Source organism: Strix aluco, chromosome 9 (genome assembly GCF_031877795.1).
Source record: "Strix aluco isolate bStrAlu1 chromosome 9, bStrAlu1.hap1, whole genome shotgun sequence".
Taxonomy (NCBI): domain Eukaryota; kingdom Metazoa; phylum Chordata; class Aves; order Strigiformes; family Strigidae; genus Strix; species Strix aluco.
Window position 1 is genome coordinate 3,835,010 of NC_133939.1, and position 22,276 is coordinate 3,857,285.

The window sequence follows — 22,276 nt, forward strand, 5'->3', positions numbered from 1 at the left end:
AAAACAACAGGGTTTCTGATTTGAGGCAGTGTTTGATGTTCAGCCTGTGTAGCTGGTTCTCTGTAGACCCTTGGACAACGACATTTCAAGGAGAAAGGTTTGTGATTATTCCCTGTTTAAATGGAGCTGGCTGTGCTTGTAGGACACCCTGATGGCATTTAGGCTGTGGTCTGCTGGGGTTCAAGGACAGCACTCCCTTCTCTGGGGAAAATTGCTTCTGACATTAAAGGCAAAGTTTCACACAGGGTTGAGATACCATCTTTTGCATTTGTCAGCTTCCACCCACCTGTTGTTGTAGACCACGACAAGTATTCTTCATACACGCCTCATTTCCTCACCTACACAAAGAGAATAATTTTTCCACTTTTCCACCCATTCAGTGGAGCTTGTGGCAGATGCTGTCTCTCACCGTACATCAGTTCAGAACTAGCTTAGCGCTGCCACAGCCAACACAGCCAGGACTGCAATATAGTATTGTACAATGGGGCAAAATATTCTGAAATGGGGCTTTTGGTGTTCCAAATTTCCTTGAACTGAAGACCACACCTGGCTTCAGGTTCCTGTCTTCTGAAGTTCCTCATCTGAACCCACTCTGAAGAAGTCAGATCCCTCCACAAGATCTTATGGAAGGTCTTTAAGGCAGTCCTATATTTATGCACGCTTTCTTTTAGGACTAAGGAGCCAGATTTGCAGCCCTAGATCATTGAAGAAGGTGAATTACTGGACAAAGGAGTGATACAAGGCAGGACCATGCAAAGTGCATATCATCTGGGTGCTGTGCTGACCAGGGTGATGCCAGATGTAGTGGAGGAATATGTGCTGGCTGTGCTACGACATGCTTTGGGCAGTCCGATAGCTCCGAGTGTGAGCTGGAGGTTCTGGATAACTTGTGACTTTCAAAAAGTAACGCAGAGGGATGTTGGTGCATGTGCATGTACTTTGCTTCAGATGAGGCACCAGCTTTGATTTAGAGCAAGCTTTTGGCACCCCCCAATAAACTGCCATGAGCTATTTATTGAATTTTAATTCAATGTGCCTCATAAAAAAAACAAGGGAAGAAAAAGGGGGAAAACAGTTGAATGTAATAATTTCAGCAACATCTGCTGCCTTTCTAAGATATTTCACCAAAAGTCTATGGAGATCAAATATTTTTCTCTAATTAGAGCGTTTTCCTCGCAAGCAGCTCCCCTGTATGCAAAAATATATCAACACCTCCCTCGCTACTCAGAGAGCCTCTTGGGACCCGCGGCATTGCCAACACAGATAGAGAAACACACATCCTCTTTTAAGTTATCCTCCGTGCAAATACACAGCTTTCCCAGGAGGGAAAAAGTTATTCACAGCCTCTCTTCCTCCCTTCATCAGACCATGCTCTCCGATCTTCCGCTTGGTTTTGCTCAGCTGGAAGAGTTGCTCTCTGGACCAAAGGAGCCAGCACGCCCCAGATGCCCAGCAGTGGCTCTGAGGAGCGCTGCTGATCTGTTCCTGACAGTCTGTGAGCCTCTGCTGGTTTGCTTCATTTGTGACTACTGGGGAGAGCTGGTTCGCATTTGCAAAACCTTTTTCAGAAACCTGGTCTCAGTATTTTTGGTTGCACTGGCTGTACCCCACTGCTGTTACGATAAATTGCACTACACCCATGATGCATTTACTAAGAAAACATGGTTTACCGTGGCCATTTGTGAATATATATACAGGTAGAGAAAGCATCCTGGGTGCCTGAGATGTCTCACAGTGAATGAACTCTTCCACCTCCTTAGCAGTGACCTGCCTTGGGTACCAGCTGGTTGACTATTCTTTTCAAACTCCTGAAGATGCTCTGGATGCTCACAGATTTGTCAGGTCATTTTCTGGGTATAGCACTCTACAGATCAAATTAGTTACTTTATTATAAAGCCTTTCAGGAATAAAAAGAGGAAGGTGAGAACTTCGGCCCAAAGGTTATGTCGTTAAGCTAAGGCATGCCCCTAGGTAGAGCTGGTCACATTTCATGGACTATTTGGGTTGCTGGAAAATCAGTGTGAAAAGTTCCTTGGGCATCTGCCGTTTCTCCTAGCATCCTCCCAGCTGATCCTGCAAGCATCCTTCAGAGAGCAGGAGTGCTTCAAAACCCAGCACTTTGCTGCTGCTGAAGAGGATTTCTACCACATGCTCTGCTCCCAGGGGGAACAGGTTGGCGACATGGCAATGTCACCTTCGAGTGGCCAAATCCTGCCTCAAAACCCTGAGGAGCTTCTTAGCCTGCCAGCAAGATCTGTACCGTGGCAGATTGCTTTCAGGGCAATTACAAGGAAATCACTCCAGTCTCTGTACCCCCAGTACACAGATACACTTGGGGGGGGGGGGGGGCAAGCTTTACCCAGGAAGGGACTGGCTTTGCCCCCTCCACTTCCCTCCCTTGTTTTTCCCATAGTGAACCTCATGGCAAAAAAACCCAAAACAAAACCAAAAAGATTTATTGTGTTATATCAGCGAAGAAAAAACCCCCAGTTTTTAGCCTTTGTGAAATAAATGTGTTGCAGGAGAGAGGAGGATCACTGTTTCTTTAGCCTGTGGGTTAAAACAACCAATTCAGATCTGATCCATGTGGAAATTTGCAGCCCATTCCCATGGACAGGGATGGCAGGGAAGAGCTCTGAAACGATCCCAATAGTCTGCGGATGATTTATGAGGCACACTGTGAAGAGCAAAGGAAACCTGGGTTGTTAGCTCTGATATTTAGAGATGATAAACAACATGAAAGAGAGAATTTTTTTTTTAATGCCTCTACACAGATGCAAAACAAGTAGTATGGGCTTAAATTAAGAATAGGAAAATATTGGCTTAATAGTAGGGGAAAACTTCCTGCCAGAGACATCTGTTATGAACAGATCTATGCTACAAATTGACTTCCCAAAGGAAGGTCTCCAAACTCTATTCCGTCACCCACCAAAAGCTGGACTGGCATACATCATGCAGCAGAGGACCACTCTGCCCCTCCAGCAGCAGATGGGTCAGCTGAGCAAAGTACTTAGTGATTCCCCACATTTTCCAAGCTCTGCCATGTAGCAGGAGCTACCATGGACCTACCCGCTGCCTTGCAAGAGCAGGAGGCCTGGGGGGGTATAAATCCACCATCCTCCCTTTTCCATGGGGTAAGAGAACATTTTCCTCTCTGAATGTACGTGCCCATCAAGTAAATGGATGTCCAAGTGATGGACAGTGTTTTACTGATACCTCTGCGGGCTGCAGCAGCAGTGGGATCACACAAACCATTACTATTTTGCCTGTGTTTTGTCCTTCGCCTGCAATCACTACAATTAATTCCTAAAACACAGTGATTATTTAAAAATCACAGCATATATGGCACAAGCTGCAGCTTGGCACAGCAGGATCCAAAACCCCAGGCATGCAGGAGGACCCTGAATCCAAGCAGAATGCAAACAGGAGCGACAGCCCCAAACCCAGGCAAACAGAAAGCTGCCTTAATTACTGCTCCCGCTGCAGCCTGCTAATTTGCTGATACCAATGTCTTCCAACACGGCCCCTGTGATCTGCTTCATAATTGGGATACTTACAACAAGCTGGAAGGACGAAGCCAAAAAGGAGCTTTTTTTGCTTCCCCCACATTCTCCAGTAATCTTTAATCACAGCGTCTGCAAAGGTCAAGTGTATTCCTCATTAGCCTCCAGACCAGTGTCTTCATGAGAGTCTAGAGTCCTTGAGATCAAAGGGAAGAGGGAGGTATAGTATGAAGGGGGTAGAAGACATTAACAACCCAAAAGCCATAGGATCTTCCCCCAGGAGTTTGCTGTACAGATTTATTGGCAGCATGGGTCCTTCACAGGGTGCAGGAACCAACCTGCTGGGAAACATCAGGCAAAACATCCTGGTGGCCAACAGGACAGATAGTGGGGCCCCAGGGTGTACCTGGGGAAGCCAGAGGGGATCCTGACATTGACGTGACACTTCAGATTAAAAAAATGTTTTTTGTGGTGAGAAATAGCCTTTCCCAGAAGACTTGGTAAAAAATGTTGCTTCTCCCTGTGCAATTTAAAAATTACCATCAACATCAGCGTTGCACAGAGGAAAGCTAGCTGGTTAAAAAAGAGTGTGTGTCAGTGAGATATTTCAAAATACATTTGAGAATTATTGAATAAAACAGTTCCCTTTGCAATATCCTCTCTGAGTAGAGAAGTGCACAGCAACTCCTTGAAACTGCCATTTGCTGAACCTTTCCTGCTGCTATTACCACTGCAGTCCTTGGAGGAAAGCAGTGTTTGAAGGGAGGAGGACATGCTTTCCAGCGGCACAGGACAGGAGAGGATAGGGGCAGGATGCTACAGGGTCTGGATAACCCCACCCTGAGGCTGTGGGATGCAGATGATAATGTTTAAGATCCTTTCTACCTGTTATTTTTTCCACGATCCTCTAAATATTCACCTACACATTCCCCTTTTCAGGAGACCACATGTCTCAACTTACTGATGCCCTCTCTGAAGAGCAGAAGTAGGAATAAACCTCCTCTTCCACCCCAAAATGCTGCAAAGGTGGTAGGGCTGTGCAGTAGGGTTGTGTGGTAGACACAATCATATCTCCTTTGACTGGGAGGCTGCACTGGCTGTGTTTCAAAGACCAGCGGTAAAAGCACATGTAGAACCTGCAAATATACAACCTTATCCTCTTTGACACCGAACAAAGAAAGATGCCCGGGCTGTGGCTACGTTGCTTGGGTCTGCCCAGCTGGAGGAAGAGCCGCCGCACTGGTACCCCACACCAGGCGGGCAGGGTTTCTCCCTGCGGTAGGGGTGTATCTGGGGACCTGTTCCTAATTAATATACACAGGTTTTTGATTCTTCACTTGCTTGCTGTGACTTGCAAATCCCATCCATTATAAATTCCCCGAATTTTCAAATAAATCCAGGGCCCACTTTTGAGCTTGAAGCTGTACATTAGTCAGACTCATTTGCCTAGGAATATGAAAGTCCCTTCCTATTTATCTCCTCATTTGAACTACATAAATAGCTCACAGCAAAAACTCCTCATCTTTCCACTATTCCAACAAATAGCAGCCTTTGAAAAAGAAAAATTAGTGGTGGGTAATTATTTTTGAGGCAGATACCAAAATGATAATTTCTTAAACAATTACTTTGAAATATTAACAATTGTTCTCTAAATTCCAATTTAATTCCTGATATGAATTATAGTTTGTCAGATCTGTGCTTCTGAAACATTTGTTCCTTGAGAAGAACATAAAAAATGCCAGCGTAACCTTTTGCCTCCTCACCCTCCAAGCGGAGTAAAATGCCTTTGCTCTTGTTTTATCAACACAAATAATTAAAACACAAGAGAATGTTTGGGATTTATACTGTTGTTTTTGGCATCTTATTCATATTTATTTGATCTGTAAGATATCATTTTAATTAAAAGCTCACTCTCTCTTCCTCCCTGCCCTGCCCAGGGAATAAATTATTTATAATACCCTCACCGCCTCATGCTAGCAGATAGACACCTCTTGTGATTCTGGATGCTGGCGGTGAACTACCCACCAGGAGGGTGTTTTCTTCTGTGTGAGGGTTATATTTGTTTAAAAGCCTCTCTCTGTTTCTGCAGTTTGGGGCAGGGTTTGGGGTTATTCACACACGCTCCTGTAAGCAGAAGGCAGCCCAGGAGGGTTCGGCTTTGCCTCCACGTGGTGTTTCATGCGATGCACACAGGACCCCAGCCAGCAGCTGGGAAGTCTCTTGCTGAAGCACAGTTACTACAAAGACCTTTTTATTTCATTTTTCTCTTCTCTCCCTTTGCTCCCCGTCGTACAACTTCATTCACTCTTCTCTTCAGTGGGCTTTCGATGCAACTCAGTGCAGTGGGTTAAAAAAAAAAAAAAAAGGATTTTTTTTTTATTCCCTTTGAAGTCTAAGGGCTAAATGTAGAGAAGGAGCCTTCCCACTGAATGCTATGCTTATCAGAGCCAGCCCGAAACCCCTTAGTTTAGCTGGAGTTTTCCCATGCATGGCTGGCTGCATTTGCACTGGGTAAGGGCTAATACCATCTTTGCAAGCACATTATTTAGAGGTAACAGGGTCCTCCAGTTTGCAGAACAGAGTTCTCAGCACATACCAAAGGGCCACGTACCTCAACATGACTGGGAAATATTGCCCTACTCCTAAATGGGCTTCTCTGGGACTCCTGATGGTTAAAATGCAGCTCCCAATAGTAGGCATAAAAGTCATATTTAAGTTAAATTATCCTTGATTCGTGCTAGTATTGGTAAGAATCTGCAGGTAAGCATTTGGGCTGGGTCCCCATCCCTTTCCTATCTACGGCTGCTCTGATAGCAACTCAACGGCCACTTAATACCCTGGTCTCCATTCAGAAGGACTCTGATCTCCATAAATGAGGTAAAAATTCCTCCAGAATATAGGTCACACAATTAAATACTAGTACCTAGAATTATTTATGAGACTTTATAGCTATGCAAATTGAGCACTTGAAGCATTTTCATAAGTATTTATGAGTAACCACGAGAAGATCAACCCGAGCAGCCAGTTGAAAGCAAGGGTTGGGTTTTATCTAAAATTAGCCATCCCGCCTGTTGGTGAGAGGGTTTTTTTTCCAGCTCAACAGCTGTCCTTGCACCTTTGGGAGACCTGCTTTTTAGGTTTTATTTTTTAACACAAGGAGTTAGAGGTTAAATACCACCGATTTAATGCAAAGGAAGTTAACACAGCTACAGGGACAGTATGGAAGAATGTGCCATTGTGTCTTTACAATTCAAGGGTAAAGCCCAGCTGCTGACCCAGTGGCAAAGATGGCCATAGACACGTGCTCCTTCCTGGCCCAGGGGCTATGGAGGTTACAGAGACCACGGAGAGGTTATCAGGAACATGGGGGATCTGTCGGGGGTTTGGGGAGCTCTTCTCACCCCACACAGACAGCATCAGTTGTGGCAGAGCTGGCCTTTGGGTTTGGGTCACTCACAAGATCTACTGGTGGTCCCTTGTACCATGCCTTGCGGCTCCAGGATGGTCACCTCTGTGATGCAGCTACCTTCTTCCAGAGTCCACGTGCTCCCAGTACAGAGGCTTATTGGAGAACAGGGTGCCTGAGGAGAAAAAAATAGAAAAAACCAACTCCACCAAGGTTAAATTAATGGGGTGCTGTGAGGCAAACTTCAAAACCTGAGCAACGTGAATCCCCAGTGGCAGCCTCCCCCTTTCAAGCTGCCCATGCAAGCTGAGAAGGGAAGTGTACATGTGTTAGTGAGCTTTCATTGCTTCCCAGTCTGAATCAAAGCCCAGTGAATTAAAGAGAGGGAAAGAAAACCCAAATAAAATTCCTCTTGTAATGGCTCTGAAGCAATTCCTTTCGGAGATGCACATATACAACCAGGGTGAGGACCAGGGGAGTCACGCAGAAGATGCCTCGGCTCCTCACATGGTCTGGTTTTACATAAATAAAGACAGGCTGAGAAACACCCTGTGAGGCACCATGAGCATCCACATCCCTCTGCTGCAGCAGCTAGTTTATGTGCAACAACAGCTGCAACCCAGGCCAGGATCAGCAACACACCTCACACTGTACACACAGACAGGTGTGCACACTCATGCACACCCATGTGCACAATCCTGAGCTCTCAATGCAGACAAAAGGCAGCGCACTCCCCATTCATCCTCAGAGCAGCCATCCTCCCCATGGGCATCAGCCGATCTCCCCTCGATATGGTACTTCATCTCAGTGCCAAGCCCAGATGAGTGTTTCTCCTTGGAGAAATGTCAGAGAGCAGAAGGAGAACTTTTACCAGTTTGGTTTACATTTATTCTGTTTATTTTCCATGTTTCTTCTCTTCACCCAGCTCCTTTTTTCCCCTTTTTCCCTTTCTTGCTGCCCCCAGTCTCCAGATATCTCCAAACTTTCACAAGGAAAGAAACTGCTTTCAAGTAGGAATAAAACAAACAAGGTCATTGGAAGAGATAAAAAATAATGAGTTCCTTTCTGTAGGACTCCTTGCTCATCTCCCCCTCCCCCTCCCCCGTTTCATCTCACTCCAGAAAAAGAAAAATAAATCTTTACTAATCCCTTTGGAGCCCTGCCTCCAGATCCGCCTGTGATGCATGTTATAGCCATGCTGAAAATGGCAGTGTGGCTTCAGACTCTGAAAACCAATTTATTGCCCATTCCCCAAAACCTCCCTCTTCCTCCTGTCCCAGACCCACCTCCCCATGCAGGAACATCGCAGCCCACCTCTCCAGGTCAGGCTCAGACTGGTCAATGGCCACCGATGGGATGTCTTCTCCTGTTTCATTTAATCTTTTTTTTAAAGTCCTAGGGATTTGGAAAATGATGAAAGTCTCCAAGCTGAGTTTTAAATAGTTGATTAAAGAGCAGTCAGCAGAGAAATAGGAGGAAGCTCTTGGGGAATGAAGATGATTTTGGTCAACCTGTGCTGCATGCCTCCAATGAGCTCAGCCCCCCCTGGGGTGTGGTCGCACCCCCTTCTCCCAGGGGCTTGCACCGCCACGGGGCACTCACCAAAAAGACTCATGCAAAACATTTTCTTTTAATCAGAAAACAAATTTGTTCCTACCTCCATGCGGGGAGAAAAAAAGTTTTAAAAGTTGAACTTTTTTGCTCTGCCACTTTTTAAAAAGGAATATTATTCTAGTCTGAAATTGAATAAAACATTTCATTTAATCTAAAATTAATCGGGGAAGGGAGGAGAAGGGTTTATTTTGGTAGAGAAAAAAAAATCAAAGGGTCTGTACTTTGCATTGATCCAAACCATTTCTTATTTGAATTTTTTTGTGGAGGATTGGGCAGCGAGCTGAGAAGTTTTTCATTTGTCTGGCTCTAATTGGAAGCCTTGAACCGACGAGCACTTTACATTTGCAAAATGCAAAGCATGAACAGTCCCAGTGTGAAGAGTTTGGCCCTGCTCTTACATTCACTTATTGACTTGCCTGCTGATTTTAAGACTGAGATGCTGGACGCACAGTGTGGGGAGGAGGTGATCAGATCAAAGAAAGGCCATGGCATCTTCCTACCCTCTTCAAGGTGCTGTAGGGGCTCCTCCTTCTCATCAGCTTTCCTAAAAAAATCAGTATGGCCAACTTAATCGCTAATGCCACATCATGTTTTACATCAACCATGTTTTGGTATTACTAACAGAGTTTGGAAACACCTTTGGCCAAAATGTCTCGTCCAGCCTAGCTTAGTGGTTCTGGGGATATCTTCAGATGTGCTGGTCCCCTGGAAAGATGAGATGGTTGGACATCCCCAGCTCTTGGATTGACATGGTGAGTGCTGGTCTCATGAAATATATTTTAAGTAAAATAGGTAAAAAAGTTACTGCAGATTTCAGCCTTCAGCAGCTCAGCCTTGATGGAGCAGTCATGGTGGCACCTGTGCCAACACAGTGCATTTCCGTGCCAAGGCAGGCAGATCTACGGCAGCCTCTGTGCTTTAGTCATGGCTTTGCTAACACTGCCAGACAAGTGGACTGCCAGGGCAGGGAGCCTTTCAGCTAACAGCAAAACCAAGCTTAGATACAACAGAAACTGGCCCAATGTTGGATGGACCAGTCAAGCTAGGACCATCTTGGGTTCAGTTTTGATGGCTGGCCATCTCCAAAGGAGGCTCCCTGCCCTGCAGGACCAGCAGCATATCACATCTCCACCAAGACACCCCTCTATGACACCAACTGCCCAAGTCCTTGCATTGGGGGCTGCAGCCCCAAATTCATCTGAGGCAGTCTAGACAGCAAAGGACCTTCAGACCTCCCTGACACCCCCAGTTCCAACCTCAACATACGCTCTGCAGCATCAGCCTGCTCTGGAGCTGGGGAAGGCAAGTTGTCACCTTGTGTACCCAGTCCCTGGCAGCACTGCCCACAGCCCTGCCTGCAGCCCTGCCCAGCTGAGACCTGGCTCAGCCCCAGGGGCCACCTGCCCCCACTAAGCTCCCAGGCTGGCACGGAGGCCTGTTTGCTGCTCCGAGATGAAGAACATTCCTGCCAGGCTGCCGACATGGCCTGCGCTGAAAACCGCTGATGAAGTCCAGGGCTGATGAAATCAAAAAAGCTTTAAATGAAAATTGCTCTGAAGAGCACTGCAGAGAGAGGGGTGGCAAGGAGGGGGGGGGGCACAGAGAGGAGCTCCACAGCTGTTTTCTTTCATGTCCTTTAAAGCTCCCATTATGTCGTTTTTTTTAATTAAAATATTTTTTAGGAGGCTGCTGGGATTTACTGCTCCTTGTCCTTGACGGAGGTGAGGCACGCAGAGAGGCTGGTGGAAGGATGGGGGATGTGGCACCCGCTGCGGTGCTGAGCCCCCCCAGCTGCATGGACAGGTGAAGGAGAGATGCAGGAAGAAAGCATCAGCCCGACATGGATTCTGACTGAGACCCTTACATAGGGCAGAAATTGCTCCCAGCCCCCCTGCTCGTGCCTTCCTTATCTAAATGCGTTGCTCTCGACCAGCCCCATGGCTTAAGGTTGTGGCTGGTAGGTGAGCAACCTGGCCACATCTGTTTGTAGAAGTGTAGATCTGCGTAAAACTACTTGTTTCTCATGGTAAAACATGCCCTGAAACACTTGCCTACAAAGAAATGCAGTGCTTTAATCCCAACTGGCCTGAATTTTCTGCGTATTTGTAAAATAAATGATCTTTCTGTGCTTAGCCAAAGCAGTTATTAATGTTTTCACACCAGAAGAGACACGCATTGCAATTTCAGTACCTGCTAGTGATGAATAATGAACACCAAAAAAAAAAAAAAAAAAAAAGAAAGAAATACCAGCATCTGTTTATAGGATATCGGTAACAAGAAGGCAGGGTTACGATCAACAGCTAAAACCGCTATTTGACCTGTGCTTGGATTCAAACCCCAAAAAAGCTTCTCGGTGAGACAGAAACCTTATCACAGTCCCCCTCTGTTCCTCCAGCTGTAGCACCCGACGGAGGCGAGGAGATCTGATCGTGATAAGTGGGTAAATGATAGCAGCCAGATAAGCAGCGCTTCGCTCCACGCCGGGGCTTTGCACAATATCATGGTTCATTATAAAGGAACGCAAATACCCTGGCAGAATCCTAACCTAATGAAAGTCTTATTTTCCAGAGTAACAGTTCATTACTGGACTTGCTGTGCAGTCTAAACCCCTAAGGTGGAAAAAACCCACTATGCTGGAGCTGTTGAATGCGTAGCGAAATCCTAGTAGGCTTGGACATTTGCAATTCTGCTACATCTCTCTTTGCAGGAGGGAAGATGCTGCTTGCTCTGAAATAAAGGGGTTTTTAGGAATCTATGGGTGTTTTAGCATATGGATGCTGTCCCCGCACAACAGCAGGTGAAACACAAGCACCACTGCCCAGCCTGGTACTCATCCAGGGACAGGCAACCCCTCCCTAGTGGTACAAACAGGGGTGTCTGTGTGCAGATATCTGTGTGTTCTGGCACAGGACATCTGACTGGCAGCTTGGATGCTGAACTAAAGCACATTCACAAACGTGGCAAGGTGAGCTGGGAGAGGTACGGAGCCCCAAGCACCTGAGCTCACTACACCTTCTGCTCCTTGCAGGAATTGCGGCTTCGCAGGCTGCCCTCAAGGCAATGCCTGGGAGCAGAATGAGGGCTATGATTACAGGGGAGACTTTCCAAAACTGTATATGAAATATAAGGGGGGGACAAGCCTCCCCCCCAGCGTATAGTCACAGACCTCCCACTCCCCAGGACAGCCATCACAGACTGTGGTCCGTGGACAACCTGCCAGAAGCCTGTGGAGACACGTCTGGTAAAACAAAGCTGTTCATCCTTGCTTCCAGCAGTAAAAGAAGGCAAAATATTGTCATCTGTGCCTTTTTCTCCCCTCATCTGTTCACAAATAGAGGGAAAAAATAGCAAGAAAGCCAGAGAGTCTCTCCTCTGCAAGGGCATGCTGGGATCTCCAACCTCGAAGAAGATGCACCTCCCAGTGAAGCGATGCTTTCATCCTGGCCCAGCCAAGCACGAGAAATGAGGTGGGAGGATCGCATGAGTCCAGCCCAAAACAACAGCTTCTTCCACATCCAGCCCACCTCCAGGCTCTGCAAGCTGGTGTTAATCCAGGTGCCTCAAAACCAGATGTAAAACACACTCTCACTCTCCTCCAAAAAAAGAAGGAGGGGAAAAAAAAAAAAAAAGAACAGGCGGTGGTGCAAAGCAACAGTAACTGATCAGGCAAATGGACAGAGAAAATAGTTTCCTATTTTCTACTCCAACCTTATGCAGGAGAATCTGCCCTCCACTTTGGTGGTGCAATAGCTACATTTTTCAGCCCACCCATATCTGGCTCACGAATCTGTTTGCCTACATTATTTGGGGATGTAGGAGTCAAAAGTCACAGTGGCTTTTGGTAAGACTACAGCTCTTTTATGGAAAATGTAAGGAAGGCTCCTTACTTGCCCAGGTCTGCAGCGCTGGGCATGGCAACTCCTGGTGAACACCAAAGCTCTGAACATCGACTCTGAAACCAAGGAGGGACATCAGAAAATGTAATCATACTGTCAGCCAGAAAGCAGCAGTTACACACCATTTCTTCACTCCACTTTACAAACACCACCCATCTTCTTCAAATGCACCAGCTATTCCTGACAGCTAGGGCTGTTTAAAAAATGAAGACTCACTGTCAGAAATTTTGTGAAATTACAGTTATTTGTACTTTTTCCAGGAGGGAAGAGAGCTTGTCTCTGATAACGGCACCAACTGAAAGTCACGTGTTTAGTCTAAAAGTTGTCTATACTCTCTCGTATTGTCAACAGGATGAAAAAACCTCCGGAGAACTACTGAACCCATCCAGCATGGACACCCCTTTGGGACAGGACAAATTACCTCCTGGAAGAAACTTGCTTCTGCATGGACTACAGAGAGAGCTAAAATGAGCACACACCAAATTTTTACATGATTGGTGAGGTGAGAGGAATCCCAGCCTATATGTTTAAACACATAAGTTCTTCCTTCTTGACATCCTTCACAATCATTAGTAGGGCCTCCTCCCAGCTTCTTTATCTAGAATATATGTCCATCACTGCAACAGGGAGTTTTGAGGTAATCATAAGAAGGAAGGAGTGCTTCTGTGTGAACTGGTGTAGCCTCCAAACCCTGCTCGTCCTTCCCCAGCACACTGGCATTTTGTCTCTTTTACACCTTCCTCCCCAAAGTCAATCTTTGTAGGCTAAGCCCAAATGAAATGTAGTAATCCCCTTCTCCACAGCAGTACTCTGAGGTGACAAAGACATCCATGAACACATATTTACTGATATTACCATTAAACCAGCCCATCTTTCCTAGTCCTATCTGGCTATAAGTGGGATCCCTCTCAATCACGGATGTCAATGCCAGCTCCCAGAAGAGCTCAAAAGAGCAAGAAAACAAAAATTAAATCACTCCTGGCTTTCGCTGAGCAGGCTGAGGGTAACATGGTGATGGAGGAGGGAGATGCTTTACTATCTTTTAAAACAGGGATCAACAAACCATAGACACTGCAGGAAACAGAGCTCTGGTCCCCGAGCTGAGGGTGCCTGGCCGGCGGGACCGCTTGCTAGCACACGTCCATCAGCTACAGAGAAGGGACATGCTCCGATGTGGGCAAAGCCCTGGCACTCGCCACCTGCCAAGTGCCCCAAGGACCCATCCCCATGACCCATGTGAGACATTTCCCAGAGCGGACCAAGGTGGCAGTGTCCACACAAGGTCCAGAGAGGAACAAAACACTCGGGATCCAGGTAGGGTGGTACTTGCTGGAGCTGTGAGCTTCTTAATGCTATCTCTAGGCAGACGGAAGAGCTGCTCCACACACAGAGGTCAGGATGGGGCCTGGCGGTTTTTGAATCCTCAAAGGCCAAAGCATAACACAGAAAAATAAAAAAGCCAATGTTTTTGTCTCCACCTCCACTGTAGGCTCGAGGGGTGAATGTAAGTGATGCTTCTACTTCAGTTTCTCCTGGTACAAAATAGGACTAACCACATCAAGCCACCTTCAGAAACCATGCACGGTTCTTTGGAGAAAAGGGAACCTAAAACTAGTTGGTCTATTTATAATATTTGCAGGTAATGGCATGCTAATACGATTCATTAACACTCAGACACTGCTCATTAGTGTCTTTTCACTCTTCCTTCACAAGGCCCATATTTCTATTTTACACATAATCTGTTTTATTAAGCAGTTTCTTAATAGAAAAGAGTATTATCTTTCATGCAGGTTTTTTATAAATCCCCTCAAATTTAATTAGGCCCCAAAAGGTTCAAGGAAGTTTGGGTATGTATCTAAACTTCAGAAAACTCACTTGTAAATCCACCTCCAAAGCATTTAAGTTTTACTGATCAGTGCTACGTGTTCCATGTTCTTCCTTCAAAAGACATCAGACCACATAATTATTCTGCTTTTCAACATCGCAGCTATCCTGGGAAAGTAAAGGGCTTTTGTAATATCTCCCAATGGGTAAAACACCAGGACCAGCCTGTGCAAGGGGCTCTGCCCACCCTTGGAAAATGAGAACTTCCATCTTCCATCCCTTGAAAAATGACAACAACTAAGCAGGACTTTTAAAGCACTAAAATGTGAAACCTCCCAGGTGATGGATTCTCCTCCCGGACTCAGTTCTCCCTGCTGTTGGGATGCTGAGGCTGAACCCCAGGATTTCAGCAGCAGCTGAGGTCAACTTCAGCCAGGTTTAATTCAGCACCGGAGAAGGGAATGAACTAGAGCTTATTATTTAGCACATCTTGCTTGGTACTCCCAGCAGGAGCCAGGGATCTCAAAGCCATCGGGGCAGAGGTCAGTCTGGGACTGGTCTCACACCAGACCCCACATCCTCATCTAATCTCAACTCACAGACTTTGTGTGGCAACACCACCACGGGACCACTGTTCTGCTATCAGGGTTTGTGAGAGAAAACATCCCAAACGGGAGTGGTGGTAAACCTGCAAGGCCTCCAGATGTGTCCCTACCAGGCAGGATGCACCTCCAGCACAGGACCTGGATCCTCACCAGCTGTCCCAGTGGTTAAATCCTTTGCAAGGACAAACATCCTCAAGCTCTCTGATGTTACAGAGATGCCACCCTATGCAACAGGGCAACACACATTTCAAAGCCAAGGGGTTGCCACATGCACCGTCCCTGGGTTTTGCACTGTCGCCTTGCAACCCACAGCCTCTTTTTTAGCTGTCAAACTTTCCTCCAGCAAACAGGATTTGCATTCCTCTGCAGCCTTGACATCCCTTTCCCGCTGCTAAAACCCCCCCTCCCTGCCAGGTAGAATATTTTTGAGCTGCCATTCCTCCTCATTAGCATAAAACAGTTAGCTATGTATTGTTCTACTTTATGCAGAAATTGCAATTTCATCTGTAGCTTTAAACAAATGGGAAAATGTTCTAAAACATGGGCTTTTATTGAATTAAATATTAACATAAATACAGAGCTGAATGCAGCACTGGATTATTAATTTTAATATTTAATCCAACAAGAAACCTTATGGTTGTTTTAGGGTGGTTTATTTTGTTTAATCCAATTCATTTCCCGTCAGCACTAAAATTAAGTTTTCTTAATGAAGGAAGGTGATCAGGAAAGTGTGCTCTCATGGTACAGAATATTAGGGGTTGGTGAGTGAGAGCATGCAAATAATAAAAAGAGAAAGCAATAGCAATAATGATACCCCTGTGTTGGCATGGACAAGAATAAAAAGAACCTAATTAATACGATGCACAGCCCAGATGAATACGAGCGGGAGGAGATTAAAGAAAGCAGGTGACCCTTAAGTGTTTATCATTCAGAGTGAAAACAGCACAGATGGCTAACTTTGAGGAAGATGTTTTCAAACACAAGCTCACCTACCGGGCAGTAACAGAAGTGTTTAAGGGGAGCCCTTCAGCCCAGGTCTGTGCCCTCTGGCTGGTGTGGCCATCCCCACCTCAGTGCTGTATCATGACACTGAAGGCTTAGCGGGGGTGTCAGCAGAGCTGCGTGCACCAGCAGTAAAGCCATCCTTTAAGATGATGCTCCTCCTTCCAGCTAGGTCTGGCCCCTCTGCCAGCCATGGGGGCCAACAGCCCCGTGCCTTTGAGGGATGCTTGCTGCATACTCTGGAGGTGGGGATACTGGGAGTGCTGGCAATTAGAACTGGTTGGCCTTATTCACGGGAAGGGTAATGTGGCATTTCTGTCTCTGAATTCGCCCCAGGCCTGATGGTTCTCAGCCATCCTGCTGGCTGCTGCTCTCCCATCGGGCTGCAAGGGGGGCAGGCTGCATGTCTGGATTTTAGTAATGACATTTTAAGTTGGAGGAAGGTAGAAAAAGAAAACCAACTTGGGCAGGAAAATGCTTTGGAAAAAGTATTTTACAGCAGCTGCAGCTAGAGTAAATCAGTCTAGCACTTTTTTATTTACGCCAGCTGGGGATCTGGTCCAGAAGCCTGGGAGGAGTTTCCCTTTCCCAAATGCAGCAGCATCCTCTCTTCCACTTTTTTTTTTAATCCAGGCTTTAGATACACTCTCCTCTGCCCTGATAACACAATAAACTGGGTGCAGTTGCATTTCCATAGGACACATCATGGTGGGCAGAAAAAAGCCACCTTTTCTGATATGTGATTTGTCTCTTGGCCTTTCTTTGGCTTCTTGGACTACTGCTGCTTCTCACAGTAACTACGAGATGGAAGGTGAAGTTCTTGCTTTGGAAAGTTACTCTGTGATAGCAGCTGGGCATGCAGAGAGAGAAAAAAAGAGAGGGGGGGGCTGCTGAGGATGGCAGAGGAGGATGAGAGGCAGTCAAGAGTGGAGGAGACCGAACAAGAGAGACCAATGCTGAGGGTGGGGGCTGGTGAGGCTTCATTGGGATTCAGAGGCGAAGGAGCAGACAGCAGCTGACCGCCAATGCTGAATAGCAACAAGCTTCCCCGAGCGCTGGGCAGCTACCTGCAATTACTTTCAGGCAGCGTCGTCCATCCGGAACGAGGTTGGGAATGGCAGCACCTGGGGTGGCTCTTTGGAGACCCCATGTCACCTCGCCCTGCACACACACTTCTCCAGGAGAGCTCAAACCCTGCCTGCTATTTCCCCCATCTCTCAACTCGCCCTACAATAGCAGCCTCCCTAAAAGCCCTGGGGACCCCCAGCATCCAGTACCCACGAAGCCATAGACATTGGCATTGGGGGAGAGGAAGAAACCATGCAAAGGGCTACCTGGCAGATTGGGTCAGCCAGTTTAAGATGGCACCACCCTGTTAGGATTAATTCTCATTGGCTAGCTGAAGGTCTGCCCACAAGTTTCACCTTCCCAGCAAGCCAGCAAAGAGCCTGGAAAGGTTGATCAGCTTGTGATGGTGAGGCACAGATAATTTTTTCCCAGGTTGACACCAAGTAGAGCTGTGCATGGGCTCAGCAGGCAGCGAGAGGAAAGATGGCCCATCCATGCCAACATATCCTTATGTTTCATTGTTTAAGCTCTTAAGCTCCTATTTGATTTGAGCTGTAAAACATTGAACTGATTAAAAAAAAAAAAAAGCCCTCCTTCATCCAGAGAGGAGGGCTGGATGAGTGTTTCAGCCAGCTGTGTGTTTGCTGCCATTTCCCTGGACAATGGGAAGGAGACCTGTCCCCTTCACACAGCCAAAGCTGGGTTCTGCCAGGTCCCATGAGTCTCCTGCCTGGTGCCAATGGCTAAAGGGGCAGAAAAGGCAGGAGGAAATGTTTCTGTGTTACCTGCTTCTTGCTAGAGAGGGGCCTGCAGTGCAATCCTTTGATGATATTGTAGCCTTCAGATTATTACCTGTCGCTACAGAGACAGCAAAACACACTGACTTCCAGCATCTGCCTGTTGGGGGGCTGGAGACGAAAGAGTGCCAATACAAAGACAGCAAAGCCTGCCTTGGAAACAGTGACATGATGATTATTGCTATTGCTTATAATCACACATAATGATGGCACAGGAGAGCACCGTGGCCATAGGGAATCGATTTATTGCCAGCCCTTCCTGGACCGACAGAAAGCAACAAAGATAAATGTCCCTAAATGCCAAGGCAAGTCAACGATGAGCATCTTGGTCACAAACTGGACACCTGTATTAGTGATGGTGTCTCTTGGCCCACTATTGAATATCACATTGTGGAGGAAAATAACATAGTTATGGGCCGCTGTGGCAGTCCTTATTTATAAGGTTTCAGTTTTTCATTTTCATGCATACCTTGTTGCACACCATGGTGCACAAGCAAGTCCTGGGGTGATGAGCATGTGAGTAGCTCATGCCCACGGTCAGCAGCCTGGCCCAAACTAGCCCTGTGGTTCTGTGCTCTCCTGTCAGAGAAAGGTGTGAAAAATATGGCAATCATAGGTGGAAAACCAGGTCTGTGAAAAGGCGCAACTGCTTGGAGGATAGCTGGAGGAACGATGGCTAGCACTGTGGCAGCTTGAAGCTGGAGCCAGCTTGGGAAGAAAAAAGAATCCAATTTTCCATGGTAGAATGAGCTGGCCCTGGACTGAGCATCGTTAACTGCTTAGCTCTATAGAAAGAAATCACAAAGAAAGGTGGGAGCATCTTCCCCACAAAGCCAGGAAGAGTCAGGGCACCTGAGCTGCTGGTGCACATGGCAGCTTGGGTCAGCTTGATGCAAGATGAGGGTCTGTGCCTGGGAAGGAATAGAGCTGGGACAATAAAACCAGCCTGAGCTTTTAACCAGGTTAGCCCAGATGTGAGCTCCATGCAAATACAGCCGCACTGCTCCTGTGCCGGCACAGCCATACGGGGCTGAGCTGAATCCCAGAGACTCACCCGAAGGTATCTGCTAGCTTTCCACCACGCCACCTTGTTCAGCACGGGCAACCCAGAAAGATGAATTTGTGACTTACTGTGCCTGGCACCTTGGCAGACTCCAGGCAACCTTGTAGAGCAGAGGGAACCTGCAAAACAACAAGAAGCATGAGCAGGTGAGGGATGGTCAGAGGTTTTTTTGTTTTACAATGATGATTTATTTGTTTTGCGCCTGGTTACAAATGCAAATAAAACATGATTTTTCAGCAGCATTTTTCACTCTCTTATTTTTTTCCAGGCAGAAGAAAAAAATTGTAACATAAATTATCCACTTCAGGAGAGACTTCCCTATCCCTGACATTGCAAAAAGTCACTTATGAGACCCTTTTGTTGAGATGTACAAGTGACTTGGACAGGACTGCTGCTTGGGAGGGGAAGATAACATCACCATGACCACACTTCCTACTCTGCAGTAACGAGAAGAGAAAAAAGGTAACGGGACAGAAAATATTGGTAACCTGATGATGCCACAGAGATTTCTTGCAGGGCGATGTATACAAGCAATCACTAACGGTGCTCACAGGAGCAAGAGAGCTCTGGCACAGATATACCACAGAGCATCCCTTGAGAGGGGCTGCATGGGCTGCTGGAACACAGCAGAAGCATGAATCCCACTAACCACGCCATCTCCCAGTAAAAGCCGTCACTGCTCCAGCACCCGCTGGCACCCCCATCGTGTGCTACAGACACACGCCACCACCGAGGCCACGTGTCACACACGGTTTGCAGGAGCCGTGGTGTGACAGAGGGCTAATGCTGCAGAGGCGTGGCAGGGAACGGGGTCTGGATGCTCAGGCCAGGATGGATGGACAAGAGCTAAATGCTATCCTCCTCATATGTATATTTACATCCTATTTACCCTCTTCATATGCGTTTTATTTACAGTCAGATAATCCTTAGGCAGGAAATTTCTGCTGGGTGTGTCTTTACCTTTCTCTTATTTTCTTATAGACTCTCTACCTGTCATCCCTGTCTGTAGCTATTTCTTGTCCTGCTTTTGGCTTTTACCTGTCCCATTTTACAGAGAGGAGCCCTACCAGCGAGGCGCTGGGAGGCCACGCGTGCTTGAAAAATGGTGTGTGGGTATGAGAGGGTTAAGCCCCATGTACGCAGCTGTTTGGCTGGCTTGAACCCTGAAAGTGTCTCGGGAGCGATCAGACATGCCCAAGCTGAAGCATTTGCAAAGCCAGCTGGGCTCCGGCAGGGATGGACACTGCCTGCCCCAGGGCACTGTCAAGGCTGAGCTGTCAGATCGCACATTGCAGGCTAAGGACGAGGCAACACTAAAACAGTCGGGCTCCCCGTTTTCCTCGCACCCCTTTGTGGACAATAAACCGGAGTCGCTGCTGTGCATGGGCGTGGGGGGTGCAGGGGGGGCAAGGAGGTGCCGCCAGCTCTTGGCACCATCCCGATGCTGCCCCTGCGGGGTCCCGGGGCGGCAGGTTAGGTGCTCGAAGGCCACCTTAAACCTACTCTTCTGCATCCTCACCCCTTCCTTCCCCGCTGCCTGGTGGAAAGCAGGGTTGCTGCCCACCGTTACAAGCACTGGGATGCTCTCTAACAAAGCACAGCTCTGTCTAGATGTTGCTCAAGACAAACTTCCTCTGCTCTAGAAAGCCAGTAGCAATCATCCCCTTCCCCACGCCTCATTTTCTTCTTCCTTCAACTTACTTAAATCAGTGACGGGCTTGGAAAACTGAGCAGGACCAGTGGCCTCCAGCCTGCTACGTTGAACAGCGTGCAAAGCACTGGGCTGTATTTCTCTCTTTGCTTGTATCAGGGGGGTGGGGGCTGCCGAGGTAGCTTTGGGCATGGTCGCAGAAGTAGGAAGCTCCAGCCAAAGAGGTTTGCCCCCGAAATGCCCACGTAGTTCCAGGACACCCCTTTTTCCCTTCTCTTTTCATGGGTGCTGTTAGCACGGCCGCTCTGAGACTGCAAAGATGCCATTTACCACGAGAGGACACCATCCTACCTCCGACTTCCTCGGCGCACAACGGCTGGGTAAAAATATCCATAATAATATTACAGGGACCGACTGGAACACACACGTCGGAGAGGAGAGCAAGAAAGAAATAATATGTTTATCATCCTGCTATATCCAGCAAGAACGCTGCCCTGCCATTTATTTATGCAGCAAGTACCCCTTTAAATATACAAATCGCAGGAACATTAGGCTGTAATAGGCAGACCAGGGATTAGTCTGAATATACTTCATTTGGTGATTTGTGAGTGCCTGCGTGTGAGAGGGTACGTGTGTGTGCGTGCGCGCGTGTGTGTTGGTTGACTTTAAAATGGAATAAACCACATTTAGCAGCTAGGTAGCTATGGAAACATAACCAAAATTGTTCTACCACCTTTCTGCCGCACTGCTTTCTGCAGCCCTGCAAATACTGTCAAGGGAGGACTGAATATTGTTTCTTATAAATAATAGAATGTAAAGAGGTACAGAAAGAATCATTAAATTAGGATCTTGAAGTGGGGATAGTTCAGGAAAAAAATGCCCAGTGGCTGTAATATTAGTTTCTGATGACTTAGCAATGATAAGGGACTTAATTTTATTCTTTTGTCTGTATTTTTGCAATTTACAGAAGGATGCAGGCTGAGGAAATACACGTATTTTGGTGCATGTACTTGTGGGGAGGTAAGTATGTGTGTATAGGTATATAAATATATATTCACAAACACACTCCAAAGGGCATATGCACAAACAGAAATATATCAGCAGCATTTTGGTGTTTAAAAAGCAAAGGACTTCACCTGCTACCCAGCTTTTTCTGCACACCGCAGTCACAACCAGAAGTAATTCCAGCTCTGCAGCTCTGCTCTGCCCCGGCCGGGCTCCCCAGTTTCTCTCACGACCTATGGATTTGCCAGTAATCCTTCCCATGGCCCTCCTGAAGTGCTGCCAATCTTGTTGAGGTATTTAGAAGCTGAGAAGACTGGTTATATATCACAGCTGATTTTAAAGAGCCTTTAAAACTGGGAATTAAATTCTGGCCCACTGGACTCAACCAGAAAATGCTCAGTTGTTTTCACTGGGGCCAGGATTTAATCCTCAGATGCATGGAGATTTTCCAGGGCTGAGCAGTCAGGGTGAGTCCATTTAAGTCTTTTAGGGCTGAAGATTGTCACCCAGTGCAGCCTAAATAACAGCAAGACACCTTTCTGCTACTCGGCTTGCAACCCTCCTGAGCAGGAGGGGCTGGCTGGGAATGGCCAGGACAAGGACTGGGAACAACGTGGGGCTCGCTGTCCTACAGACAAATGGCAGCATGGGTCTGATCAGGTGTGCCACTTCTTGCTCATGCTCCCCCATTGATCTGTTTTTTGGGTGCTGGCACAGTTAACATTCCTAACTGCCAAATACAGAGAGCCAAGGCTGGGGTCTCTATACATCATCAGCTGTGGTGAGAGCAGAAGTTCATCCACACCCTCCAAGCCACCCATGACTTTCTCCCTCTCATTTGC

The 22,276-nt window shown here is 47.0% G+C and overlaps 1 protein-coding gene across 1 annotated transcript; it reads right to left on the bottom strand.

Annotated features, from left to right (window-relative positions):
* Nucleotides 1–2,534: 2,534 nt before the first annotated feature.
* On the bottom strand, nt 2,535–21,722 carry LOC141926870 (uncharacterized). The gene is made up of 5 exons (XM_074833257.1): nt 21,566–21,722; nt 18,770–18,897; nt 6,961–7,084; nt 3,558–3,635; nt 2,535–2,677 (listed from the first exon to the last, which is right to left on the bottom strand). The coding sequence occupies exons 1-5, from the start codon at nt 21,693–21,695 to the stop codon at nt 2,535–2,537; spliced, it is 603 nt and encodes a 200-aa protein (XP_074689358.1). The 5' UTR covers nt 21,696–21,722.
* Between the last annotated feature and the right edge of the window lie 554 nt (nt 21,723–22,276).

Excerpts from the sequence above, each read along its gene's own strand:
- LOC141926870 (XM_074833257.1), bottom strand. The coding sequence starts at position 21,695 with ATGGGAAGGATTACTGGCAAATCCATAGGTCGTGAGAGAAACTGGGGA. Across the intron at positions 18,898-21,565 it reads CAGAAAAAGCTGGGTAGCAG|GTTCCCTCTGCTCTACAAGG; the intron begins GTGAAGTCCTTT and ends GTTGTTTTGCAG. Across the intron at positions 2,678-3,557 it reads CTTCGTCCTTCCAGCTTGTT|TGTGCCTCATAAATCATCCG; the intron begins GTAAGTATCCCA and ends TGCTCTTCACAG.